The 13,342-nt window shown below is 42.3% G+C and overlaps 1 protein-coding gene across 1 annotated transcript in view; it reads right to left on the bottom strand.

Moving 5' to 3' along the window:
* LOC138595098 (alpha-1,6-mannosylglycoprotein 6-beta-N-acetylglucosaminyltransferase B-like) overlaps positions 1-13,342 on the bottom strand; it is a 124,275-nt gene that overhangs the window by 21,354 nt on the left and 89,579 nt on the right. The window contains exon 9 of the mRNA XM_069666420.1: positions 5,011-5,142. Within this exon, the coding sequence (XP_069522521.1) occupies positions 5,011-5,142 (132 nt within the window). The remainder of the gene's footprint in view (positions 1-5,010; positions 5,143-13,342) is intronic.

The raw sequence follows: 13,342 nt of genomic DNA, 5'->3' as shown, positions 1-13,342 counted from the left end.
CAAGCTAGCTGAGTTTCAACAAGTTGCCACTAAACGATGGCAGAGACGTGTTTTTTCGCGGCGGAGGGGGCGGTTTGAAATCTGCATAGTGGGCGGGGCCTATGCAGAGTCTTTTTTTTTTTTAATGAGGGAGAAGGAGAGGAGATGCCTAGGGACAACTCATGCACAGTATTTCAGTACAAGTAATTGAACATATTAAATACCAGGAGGATTTGACTGAGACTCAGTTTTGAATCCTTTCAAATCCTGCAATTCTCTCCATCCTTTGAATGACAGACCAAGGTTGACTTGTGTTCTTGCCGGGGCTCTATCACGATGTCCTTTGCTCTTCAGACAATCTGCTTTTTTCATGTGTGTCTGATAGAATTCTTTTAAGAAGAATCTCCTCCTGCTTCCCTTTAAAGCTCCTGTGAGGAACTTTCGGTTTGTGTTGATTGTGGCGCCCCCTGTGGACAAAGCTGTACCTCTGATCTCTTTGCTGGTTTTGTCCTGTTCATGCTTAAGTGGTGGTTTTTAACTAAAATTCTCACCCTACTTTTTTTAACAGTCATATGTATCACTTAAAATGTTTGCCCTGGAAAATCTAAACAAAGGCAGCGTGCAGTTAATCGCTTCCTCTGACACCTACCCCCCGCCAGCGGTTTCAAGCATTTAAAATAACTGTATAGAAATAATCAATCTTGTCGCTGATGGTCTGGTTTGCTTTTGTAGCTCATATCGAGGCATCGTAATTAATTTCGGTCTGTTTCATAACCTTTAAAAAACTCCTCACAGGAGCTTTAATCAGTAAAATATTAATAATTTAGTATTTTGGACTTTGTTTAAGGATGTCCCAGAAGCTAAATACATTTAAAGAAATTGCCAGGATTCAGTATTTCATCTATGGCTGCACATTTGTTGCAGCATTGCAGTGACATCTGTGTGGGTAATTATCTTTAACACTGTTGTTGCACCTCCGCAATGGTGCTGATGTTAATGTTCAGCAGCTGGTGTGACCCTCAAGCATTAGAATCTGTTAAAATAAAGGCCGTGTACAATTACAGAGTGCCATTCAAACGCAGGTTAAATAATACACAAGACAAACAGAAAATGGGCAGTTAATTTTTCACATTTTGCGGCGTACCTTCGTTTTTCTCAGTGACTTCTTTTGTTTCAGAGTGCAGCGGTGTGAACAATAGTCTCTCTTTCATCTATAATTTATTCTCCATTACTTTAGCAGATGCTGTAGCTTACTCACTAGGCTACAACCATTAGTCTGCAACAGACTTTGTAAAGTAGAGCAGTTTAAGCATGTATGTTTCTTATACTGTGAAACCTGTTACATTTTGTATTGAAAGCAGGTTTATCTTTAGATGGGGAAAAAACAAGGGGCTTTGGCTGTGAAGCCTGGCTCTATACAGTAACATAGTCGGATAAATGTGAAAACATCATGGCATGCATGAATAACTGAGCTGCCTTAAGAGGTATGTAATGTCTGATCATTCTGAGGCAGTTCAAATTCGCCTTTACTGTCTTGCATATCTACTCAATTAAAAAGCAGAAAGATGGTCATCAAGGTTTTTGGAACAATTCCTCTTGCAAATACATGAACAGCTCGATGTAACCTGCTCTTATGCTAGCTAAATGAAGCAGGTGATGTATCCCCAGAGAGCCGAAGCTCTAGGGAAGTTCAGGCTCTAAAGCTTGTCTTGTGTCTTAGTAAGGACTTTTTCTGGTTGTTGTTTTGCAGGTCGTCCCCTGGATAACTTCTCCAGCCCGCCTCTATCGGAGCAGTAAATTCAGCATGCAGAGGGAAATCAATGAGCTAGTCCAATTATCAGATGAATGGGTGTGATTTAAGACTGTATCCTATCGGCTTTTTGCATCTTTAACAGCAGCGCACATGCACGCACATGCATACATAAGCCGACATGCAATCACACGGACGCAGCAGCACACTGGGCTGGACAGCGCCGTGTTGTCCGCACATAATAAATGAATGTGGATGTCTGTGGGAACATAAAACAAAAGTAATTAAAGGGAGCTGAAGGGCCCCAAAGCTCAGAGCACTTGATTAATGATGCCTTTCAGCACACAGGGCTCAACTGCACTGGTCTAACCTGATGAGGGGAGGGAGAGAGAGCGAGAGAGGGAGAGAGAATAGGTGTGCCATTGACCTCTCGTAAACCTCTGAGGGAATGTGGAATATTGGGTTAAGATAAATGGATGAAAACCAATATGCCCGAGGGGAAATCTAAGACGAATCAGATCATTACAAGTTATTGATGTGTGTGAATCCTGCAAAAAGCCTGAACATCCTGTGCATTCTTCTTCATGTACTTGATACCACTGAAGTGCATCCCGAAGCGTGGAAGTGAAGATAGATGTTCCTCCATCCATCTATACCGCTGAAACATTCAGCAATATAGATGGACCGCAAGCTTCTGGGCGGACAAAAGACCCGTCTCTTACAAACACTGAGAGTCAGATTGTGTTAGGGAAAGTAGAAATCAAGACTCCACACCGTAATGACGGAGCAGAGAAGCGCTGACCTCAGCAGGCAATTAGTTGCAGCAGACTGCAGGCTGACTGGCATCTTGTCTGTGGGATTTTGTGGATGTGTGCGTGGGAGACAAATGGTGAGGAAGAGAAAAACGGCTAAACAGGTTTTGTGCTGGGAAAAAAGCTCCCCAGTCCCCCCATAATGCATTTCTCTCACTCTCATAATTGGATTTTAAAAATACATGGAGCAGCCCTTTATATGTGGTGCTCCAGACACCTTCCATTCCTCTATGTTTGCGTATTCCCTTTCTCTCCGTTCTCCTTTTGTGTGATCTCTCCACACATCTTCACTGTTTTTATCTCCTCCTTGCTTATTCCTCTGTTTCACTTTTACTTGCATAAGCCATCACCTCTTTTTTTCTTACATTGTAGCTTCTTTACGCTGGAGCAAAACAAAAGGGAAAGCAAAATCCCATTTGCTTCCACCACACGCAGTGGGGACACAAAAATGCCAATTTATTGCACCAGGAAAGATGAGAGAGGGACAGAAGGGGGCGGCGGCATGCTGTTTTTAAGGGGCTGGAGAGGACCAGGCACAAGTTGCTCTTTCGGTTTTATGTGTTTGTGAGGCAACAACATGGCAGACCTCTGAAGTTATAATGGGCATGTATTGCTGTGCTCTGCGGGGTTGTGCAGCAGATTCTTTTTTTCAAACTACTCTAAATTCTGGTTTGGGGTATAACTTTGCTGTTTTGTTGCCTCAGACGCATGGCTGTCATGGCCTACTTTTCAAGTTGTTCCATCTTTGTAGCAATGCCAAAAGCCACACTTTAGTAACAGCACAACAAATAAGCCCGTTGCTTTTTAACGTCTCACTAATCACGCTTCTTTCTCATGAGACAGATGTCTTTTATCTTCACTTCTCTTCTTCTATCTGTGTTTAATATCTGTCGTCCTGTTTGATTGTAAACAGGTGCGTTTGTGTGGAGGTTTTTTAAAGCAGTGGTGTTCAAAGTGTGAGGCGGGCCTCCCCTGGGGGGCGCTCGATGACTTCAGGGGAGGCGCAGCGTGAAAAAGATAAACCAGGAAAAACAAGACGAGGTCCAAACCTAGTATACGGCTGACCGCATCAGATCAATGCGCGCTTTTGTGGGCAATGTGTTACAAGGACTGTCCTTATGAGGCCGATGACAACGTGTTTGAAAGCAGGTGCGTGCTGCAGCAGCGGAGGAGCAGCCCCGCCTACTCCCCAACAAAGTATCCAGAGTCGTATAGACAGAGAGTCGCGTCAGTGGAGGTCCAATATGCTCCATGATCCACCATTGCGATGTCGCAGCTCTCTCTCTCTATGCCTCTGAAAGTACCGTTACTCACACTCAGTCAGTCACATACAGAGTGTGTAGGGCTGACCCCGGCAGTCAGCCAAAAAATATAAACATCTGGCTAGGTGCTAGCTAATGACAGTATGAGACTGTGTAAACCCCGGCGTCATCTTGAGACCAAGCGGTCTGTGAAGACTGAGAGCCCACATCTCTTCAAAAAGGCTTTAAAAGTGCTTATCCCCTTCAGCTCCACTTGCCGGCGTGAGTGCGGGTTTTCCGCATTGACCAAGATCAAGAGAAAGTACTGGTCAAGACAGCAATGGAGGATCGATGGTCTGTGTTTATATATTTCTAAAGTGCATCCCCGCATCAACCGCTCACGCAGACTAGAGTAGAGGTGAGCGTAATAAGAAAGCAATATTGGCATTTAGTTTATTGCTAAAAGCATATATGAACAGTTTTTATGCATGATGTTGAGACATGGTATGACAATCATCAGTGCGCACTAATGATGTTGTTTGGTGTCCGACTGACTTTGATGTTTAAGACTATTTAACTTCAGTAAGATTGCACAAATGGGTCTTACAAAGTATGATTTTAGTTTGGCAGTTATGTCTATTTTTAGTTTAGTAAAAGGATTAATTATTAAATGTTACAGTATAGCCGACAACTTAAGTGTGTATGTGAGAGAACGTCGGGCTGTTAAAAAGTCAAGATAAAGATGTTTGAGATCTAGAAAAAAAAGATGTTTTAATAAATAAAGGTGTTTACTTTATATATTGTAATTACTACTTTTTTGTTTGAGTGGGGTGCAGCTGTGTTTGTGTTCTCTCAGGTGACGCTCACTTTGCCACACTTTGAAAACCCCTCCAATCTTTTACCATGTGTGATGTTATTCCTTTTCTTGTGAAGGATAATGGTTACGATCATCACATCAAGTATCTGAAATATTGTGCGTTTTAAGGAACATAATTGGATGGAGATTGATGGTTATAGGGAGGCAGGAGTGTGTTTGTGTGTGAACTTAACAAGCCGAATAAGTTACAGTCAGACATCTGGACAGAGACATGTACCAGCACTAATTAATCCATAAACACAGGCAATAAACCGACCAACCTGCCTGGAAAATTGCTGACACACTCACACACTCAGACACACACAAATAAAAATGTGCACAGCTACAGAAACACAATGAAAGTCCACTTACTTGTGTTTCCTGAGCGAGAGCCCCATGTGTTGCTTCATCTGCTGCAGGCCGTGGTAGTCCGTGTAGATGAGGTCAAAGGGGAGCGGGCCGGTCAGTGGGCAGCTGCCTCTGCCTGGAGGCACACCAAGGAACCTGCAACACAAACACAAATAAAACAAAATGCTGAAATGAGAAGAGAGAAGATACAGTCCAGAAATAGTGCGTGCACTTTAGCCTGATGAGCCATCACAGCCTCCAGAGCGCTCGGACAAAAATATTTAAGTTTTGTTTTTACAGAAATTAATTACAAAGAGAAGGTGAAGGTTTTTGGTTGATAAAGGTTTGAATTAACTGCTGTTTATATTGTTTTACCCTTTAACTGGGAGCTTACATTAAGTGTAAGTTCTCAATACTTATTTTCTGTTGGTATTAAAGTAACGTAAAGATTGTCCAGAGTTTTCAGGTGTGGCAATGACCACACGTACACGGGTATTTTTTGCCTCCTTGGTTTCCAAAAAAACCTGTCCACACAAGCACGGCTATGAAAACCCCCCGTCCAAACATAACACAAAAACACAAGAGAAATGCTGTCATGAGAATGCCACACCAACAGGTGGCGATATAACCCGGTCATGCAAAGAAGAAACAGAAGAATCGCGGCCAGTCAAATGTCCCGACGCCTTTGTTCGTCAATATAATAGACGAGTAACTGTACATATATGTGTAAAGTCCTGTTAAGCATCACTGTTTATGTCACTCTCGTCATTTTGCAATGTTGCCTCATTAGTGACACGTCACCATGGAGATGGCTGCGCACAGCCTGACGTCATGAGCCAACATCTCCGCGGAAACTGAGCTTCCAAAAGTCTTCACCAAAGTTTTACAAAACATCCGTTTTCAGTGACCTAAAACGACGTTTGTGTGGACGAAAGACCGAAACGCAGAGAAAAAGCTACGTTTAGAAAAATCCCCGTGGACGTGTGGACATGGCCTATATCTAAACAACCAGTCTGTTTCTATCAGTAAGTGAGGTAATAATAGAGACCTGAGTTCAGTTCAGACACATGAAGCAACAAATTAGTGAGAGTGAAAACCTACAGTTGCCATTAATTACTCCCGCTGTGCAGCAATCAATCAATCAGCATTTTTTACAGCATATTTCATGTGACACTGCGAGATTGATGGTTGGCTATATTCTCATTTCACTACATTTAACAGACTGTAATAACCTAATAATGATACTTTTGTACTGAAATTGCCCAAATAAATACCCACTAACAATGATCAGCATTTAGTTTTACATGATTACATGATGTATAGTTTCGCTCAGCAGCCGCTGGCCTTTTAGTATCTTAAAGCATCTAAACCTGAGCAGGTATGCATGGCAAGTGGCTTATGTGACTCCAAGTTTGAAGCCTATTTCACAAGTTTAATTATGTTTTAACAATTACATCTTTAATATTCTATGAATAATGCCTAAACTATCTGATGGATTGCTATGGCATGTTGTACTGGCATACAGAGACCCCAGGGAATGACTACTGAAATTGGTCAACCCATAAATCTCTACAGTGCCACGTGAGTTTCACATTAGTGGTTTTCAGAGACGTAATAATACTAATGTCATTACATTTGGCTTAGACATGCATGCCCCTCCTACTCATGATGAATTCTAATCACTCTGGTGAACCCCTTACTTTTAACCCAACCTTTCCCCATGCATCAACATCCAGTTGCCAATAAAGCTGGTAATACTTGCGTCGACGACCAAATACCTGCAAGACTAAACCCATCAGCCTCAGCTACATTTTGTGTTGGGTGCTTGTTAGTAAGTGTCAGCATGCTAACAGGCTAAGGCTAGCCTTAGAGGGCAAACATAGTAAATAATACACTTGTTGTTTTGAGCCTGCAGACGTTAGCTGTGCTGCAAAGCAGCGCTGTGCCTCTGCCTCACAGAGCCGCCAGCATGGCTGTAGTCTTGTTGTATAGCGGTTCCCCAGTGGACAAGGCATGAAGTGAGAGTCACTTTAAAAGGGCTTAAATGTCTACGAATGTAACCTGATGTTTGCTGGAATCATCTTGAAAACAAGTGCTGAACAACAGATTCCCATCAGCAGAAACACTGAGTGTTTAGCATGAGCAGTGAGAGCTGAATAGGCAAAGAGCTCCAGACACAGAGTCTAAACTTCATCAGCAGAAAATCCTGTATGATTGACAGCTCATCTTTGAAAAGTGCAGAAGTGCAAACCACAGCCCTGAGGCCCGAGTACGAAATATGGATTTTTATTTATAAAGAATTGTGCAACTTTTCAACAACAGAAGTAAGCATTTTAAAAATGCATGCCCCTTAAAGCAATCAAAGCCCTTAACCCTGGAGCTGTTACACTCAACCTGCTGAGCCTCACAGCAACACACGAGAGAGAAACAGGTTGCAACAGGAGGCCGGAGCTGGAGTTCGGCATGAAGAGCAGTTTGAACATAAAATAAGTGCAGAAGTCACAGCTGAGGGAACTCCTAGCATTAATTGCCCAAATATAAAGAGCACCAGCCTGTCCTTCAGAAAGATGAGGCTGAAAAATGACAAAGTAACACATCAAGTTGAGGTGAAATAATCAAACGGCCATCTCTGTTTACATCTGCCCTTGCTTTAGGAAATAGTTTCTCATATCAAAGCTAAATCTTTTTCCCAGGAGGGAAGAGAAAAAAAAAGCTATTAAAACTACAATTGTGTTTTGACGGAGAGCTGAATTAAAAGTGTGTTTGTTGATCAGATAGCATCTTATGGGTGAAGCCGAGTTCAATCAAAGTCAAAGCAGGAGGCGCCGCGAGGCGAAACACGATTCAAACAAACAGGATGAAAAGAGCTGAATGTGTAATGACCTGGCTGTTGTACCTTACAGCAGCAACATCAACAACAGCAGATGGTCAAAGCGTGGAGAGGGAGAGACAGAGCGAGAGAGAATCAGAGATTAACGCACATATTGAGGTTGTGTGTGTGTGTGTGTGTGTGTGTGTGTGAGGCAGGTGCTTCGCTGTAAGAAAATGCTTGTGTGTGCGTACACACACCCACACAGCAGCACAAACCAAAGAGGAGATATTATTGCTTAGCATGCGGCGTACTGCGTCCAGTATCTCATCCTTGTTTGACTCAGTTTCAACTCATTGATCGTCTGAGGGCCTCTCTGTTACCGTGCCGACAGACCTGTTATTGGATATCTGACCTGTGAGTGGTCGGCTAGCTCTTACTTAGCTCTCATTTCTATGACAGATGAGGCCAAAGGCTAATGGAGCCTGTAATGCAGTTCGTACCCCAAGTGAATTTCATCCCGCTATGCTAGGTTCACGCCGCAGTCTCTCTGGCTGCGCTGCTTATCCAAAGGGTTATTTGATAGATTTGAGAGGCAGCGCTAACAGGAGCTCTGCTGGCAGCTGCTAACCAACATAAGACAGCAGTGAAAACAGACGGAGGAGGAGATCGAAGTGAGGAGTAAACAAACGTGCTGCTACTGTTCAGCAATGATTTTAGCGTGTGGTTTCGGCATGACTGTGGTTAGAGGAGTCAGTGTGAGAGGGTCAAGAGTTAAAATAAAAAATACAATAAAACAGTAATAGTGTGTTTAGTTGTACTGCATTTCTTAAAAGGTAAGATCCACTTTTTTTTAAGGTTTCTGTGACAGCTCCTCCTGTCCATACCGGCTGTGTAGAGATGCCTTAAGTGATTACGATTTATTGATGGGGGACAAAATCCCCAGTCCTCACTGTGTGCAAAAAAACCCTCTAAAGTTCAGCTGAAGCTAATTTAAGACTCTGAGTTGGACCGATGAAAAGGGTATTTTTTAAAGTAACAGACTCTTTAGATTCAGTTCCGTCTTTATGTTTCTGTAAAAGTCACATAACAGCTCCAGCTCAACTCCAGAGAACGCTCGTGTGAAATTTGACCCCATCTCTTACCTTTTAATCGTTGTACACATGGACATATGAGTATAGCATTAAAAAAAACGTCAAAGTTATAACCATATCCTTTGAGTGTTTCCGAAGCACGCCTACACATATGTTTAACCCGTAGCAGGCAAAGTTATCCTCTAGTTTGTTAAAATCAGAACTGCAATGGTCCCTGCTTCAAAGCGTTTTAGAAGTGTGCCGCCCTCTTTGGTCTGAAGCCTTGTAGCACATTATTAAATAGTCTGATGGGATTTTTAAGTGTGTTCTCTGCCTGGAGTGCAGAGGCAGCCTGAAGCATCCGGGGGGCTGTTTAAAGAGCCGATGTGGGGCCCTTAAAGAGAAACACAAGGTATTCTTTAATTTCCTCTGGTAGTTCAGTTAAACATTACTTTATGTCCTCGTATAAGTTATTATTGTAATAGTGACAATTCAATAATGTAAAGGAGTTTATGTCCTGCTTTAATATAGTTGAGGCCAAGAAGATAATTACTGCAATCCAATATTAACTCAGCAGATAATTCTGCTCCTGCACGAGGAAGAAACCTGAAAACAAGCCGCGCTCCCAGAGACAGAGCTAACGCTCGCAGCGGCTCGCAGCTCTGCCCGACGTCCTGTCTGTTGAGGAGCTACCGAGAGAGAAAATTATTTTTAATGTGACAACACCTCACTTGGGTTTTTTTTCTTGGTTTTATTTCCCATGCCTGTTTGTTTTGGAGAGGAGGAGACCTCTGTAAATAATCCGGCTCCTGTTAAAAAACCTCACGAGGGCTGAACACTTAAGAAAACCTAACGTAAGCAAGCTGAGCTCCTCGAAACAAGGAGTGAAAGAGAACCCATTTAAGACAACTGTTTGAGGGTATTAGCTTGGAGTAAGCCCTGTCATTTGTATTAATGAATAAATCCCCATAAACCCCCAAAAGTGCTTTGTAACACACACACTCAGTCGAGCGCACACATTTTATATACACACACAGCGTTACATCAAAAGCAGTGATTCACTATGATGGCTATACAATCTCTGGTTATTCACAGAGGACGGCCAGCAACAATACAGTATGTATAATACATTTTCATTAGAAGACGCTGTAGATCAGTCTGTCCTTTTGTTTGCCTGCAGGTGTCTATCAGGGCCTCCACATATGTCTGCATGTATGTTCTAACAGGGAGAATCAGGGCAGCGAGAAAGGGTTTGCAGCGATGCTAATTTGGATTCAAAAGAAAAAAAGAGAAAGACGAAAATGAGAAACGAAGAAAGAAAAACAGATTATGTACCAACAGCTGAGAAAACAGCAGCTCCGCGCTTCTTCGTTTTCCACCAGCAGCTCATTTCTCTCGTCCTTTTCCTCTAATCCCTCTCTTTTGGCAGATATTCGACCATATCAACAACATATCGGCCAAGAGAGAAAATGATTTGTTTACTCTTTAAATAATTGCATTTTTTCTCGCTTTTGTTGAGAAATACCGAAGGGAGATTTTGCTGAGGAAACTCAGAATACCTGACCTCCGGATGACACATTATAACAAAGCTCAACTGAAACATCTGTCCATTAAATTCACCCCCTGCTAGAGGTTAGCGCAATACCCACACCCTGCTGGCTGCTTGTATAGGTCAGTCCAATGGCATACGACTACATGTGGATGTGCTGCTTGTCTCACACACTGTCCTTGTAACAATCAAACAAAAGATGCATAGTTATGGTAGATGATTAAAGTGTTAGCATTACCCCGATAAAGTGTGAAATAATAGTGAAAGTTCTGAATCTGTATTTGTGTCTCCCCGTCCTCCTCCTACAGTCTGTGATGAGACGATATCAGAATGCCAAGATTATGTGATATTCAGCATTCCATAAGCACAGTTTTATATGAAGTACTCAATAGAAATTCAGATTGCAAACTTTTAGTACTGAATCAAAGAGTTAAAGTTTTGCAAGGTTAGATTCGAGTATGCACATACCAATATGCAGACACAACTTTAAAGCGATTTTAAAGGTCAAATTTTACATTGTGGCTTTGAAAATCTAGTCTAGTTTAAAAAGGCCTGGTTGACAATTAAGATTAAAGAGGGGGTATTATGCTGCTTCACATTTTAAGACATATTTATAATGTTACAATGTTGGATGTCCAGACTAAACGTGGGTGAAGTTTCAAATCTGTAGGTAAAAGTATGCTGGAGTAATCCCCAGGCTTCTCAGCTCAGTCTGCTGTGTTCAAAATTGGATACTATATACTACATAATACCTGCAACGTACTATACTGCATACTGCGTTTGGCAGTATTAAATGTACAGAGCTGTTTAAATTTTGCCGTGTGCAACGCCAGGCGCCAGTTTCCGGTTTTTGGAAAGCGGAAGTAAACAACAGCCTGCCGATCACAAAAAGCTGCTTCTTTAGCTACAGCGCCCCCTTCTGCTCTTCAGGAATGCTGCTGCCGTTGTGACGTTCCAGCGCTTTGCATTGTAGGACACAGTAGGCAAGGTAGACTGGTCTGATGCATACATTTGTGAATCAGTGCGACAGCCTGGTATTTTTGGCATACTGTAAATTCTGCTTTTGTTTGTATATTACATTTTGACCAAATCAGTACGTACTGCTGGTATAGTAAGGCATTTCGAACACAGCCCTTACTTCAAGAATGAGGGCTTGTAGGGGGTGGGGGGTTTCTTAAAGGGACAGAGCTGACTGAGTCGTTTCAGGCAGAGGCTGTATGAGGGCCTGCACAGAGCACCAGTGTGAGAAACATGATGAGTTTTCTTGAACTGTAAATTATGCTAAGCTACTGCACAGGTATCACAGAGTGAAGTATGAAGCCTGAAATGAGCATGATACCCCACCTTTAAATATGGGAAAGTGAGCAAGTGAGCGAATCAGATGTAAATGACATTATCGAACCAAATAGAAAATCAGAACCAGTGATGCAAATCAATGTTGGATTGTGGATCAACTTTTGAATAATTCAGAAACGAGTCATACACAGTGTAGTTTAAACTCCACACATAAAAGCATTACTGTAAATGTATAAAAGCTGACATGCAAAAAAGGACCCAGTTCAGAGACTCAAAATAGACATCAGTAATACACAATGTGACCCACACACCACCACACACACGCGCACACTTAGGATGGCAACCATCCCAGACACAAATCCACTGCCATGCAAGGCCACACAGGAGTCCAATTACCCAAGGTTCTCTTGTCTTGTGGCTGGCATGTAGTCAACGAGCTCTCAGAGTGAACACACACACACACACAATGAAATGCCATGGAGGATGAGAATACATGAGTGAGGTTGGGCGGGAGAGCAGCGCACTTATTAATGTTTCAACAATATCTATTTTCTGTTAAGATGATTTACAGAATATTCACGTTTTAATAAGTTAATTAAGTAGACCAGCAGTGCTTAAAAATAGTGAAGTAAAGCATTTGTCGACGGTGCACCACAATCTGAAACTAACACGGCATAGTTTAATTTCTTTTCTTTTTTTTTCATCCACTGTTGACAGGATAAAAATTAGAAACACAAGGACATCTGTAGGACGAAGCATGAGCACTTATTCCACTGCAGCCATTAATCAAAGTGAAGTGTCGAGTTGTTACACAGGAAGACAACTTTGATGGGAGCTGCTGCTTGTTCACAGCTGCGTCACTGAGCCTGAGCTGCTTCCTCAGTCCTCAAAACCAGACATTTAGAGCAAATATGTAGGTACGCTGTCTACAAAATTAGCATCTGGTTATTTAGATTATTAAAAATTCTAATTAGAATCGTGATATCAAAAATGTCAAGCACATGAAACAGCTCGAAAGTGAAACCTTCCTGCTTCGTATAAAGCTGTCAGCCTTCTCAGCTTTGCTCACACGGTACATAACAATCAACAGAATCTGTAGTGCTGTACGTGTGTGTTTGCAATTTACTGTATGTGTGTGCTTGTGTGTGTGTGTGTGTGTGTGTGTGTTTCCCCCGTGCATGGTGATATATAGCTATTCCGTTCAATACCAAATGACTGTATTGATCTCCCGAGGAGCAATTTAGCAGGGTGTTATTAGACGCACAAAAGCACAAAATGAGCACTAACACGCGGAGCTTGTACAGAGCTAAAATCTGTCATTTTGCCTATAGGTCTATGATTGTATACTGTGTGTGTGTGTGCTCTGTGTGTGTGTGTGTGTGTGCTGTGTGTGTGTGTGCAGCATGTGTGTCTCATTCATGGGGTATAGAAAAAGAGATATTATAGTCTTACTCGCTCCTCCTCATTGGTCTGTTCTCATTGTACTGTGAGATTATGCCTCGGTGTGTTATGCCACTCCGTCCAGTCTTGTGTCTTAGTGTGTGTGCGTGTGCGTGTGTGTGTGATGAGCCAAACAGCTGGCCAAGTGTCACTGTAAGGTGAAGGGATTCCTCTCTGCTGGCAACACTG

Source organism: Semicossyphus pulcher, unplaced genomic scaffold (genome assembly GCF_022749685.1).
Source record: "Semicossyphus pulcher isolate SPU_LCO1_2020_fin unplaced genomic scaffold, fSemPul1.0.p SCAF_17, whole genome shotgun sequence".
Taxonomy (NCBI): Eukaryota; Metazoa; Chordata; class Actinopteri; order Labriformes; family Labridae; genus Semicossyphus; species Semicossyphus pulcher.
Note: the sequence above shows the minus strand (reverse complement) of the source record. Positions and strands in the feature narration are given on the sequence as shown.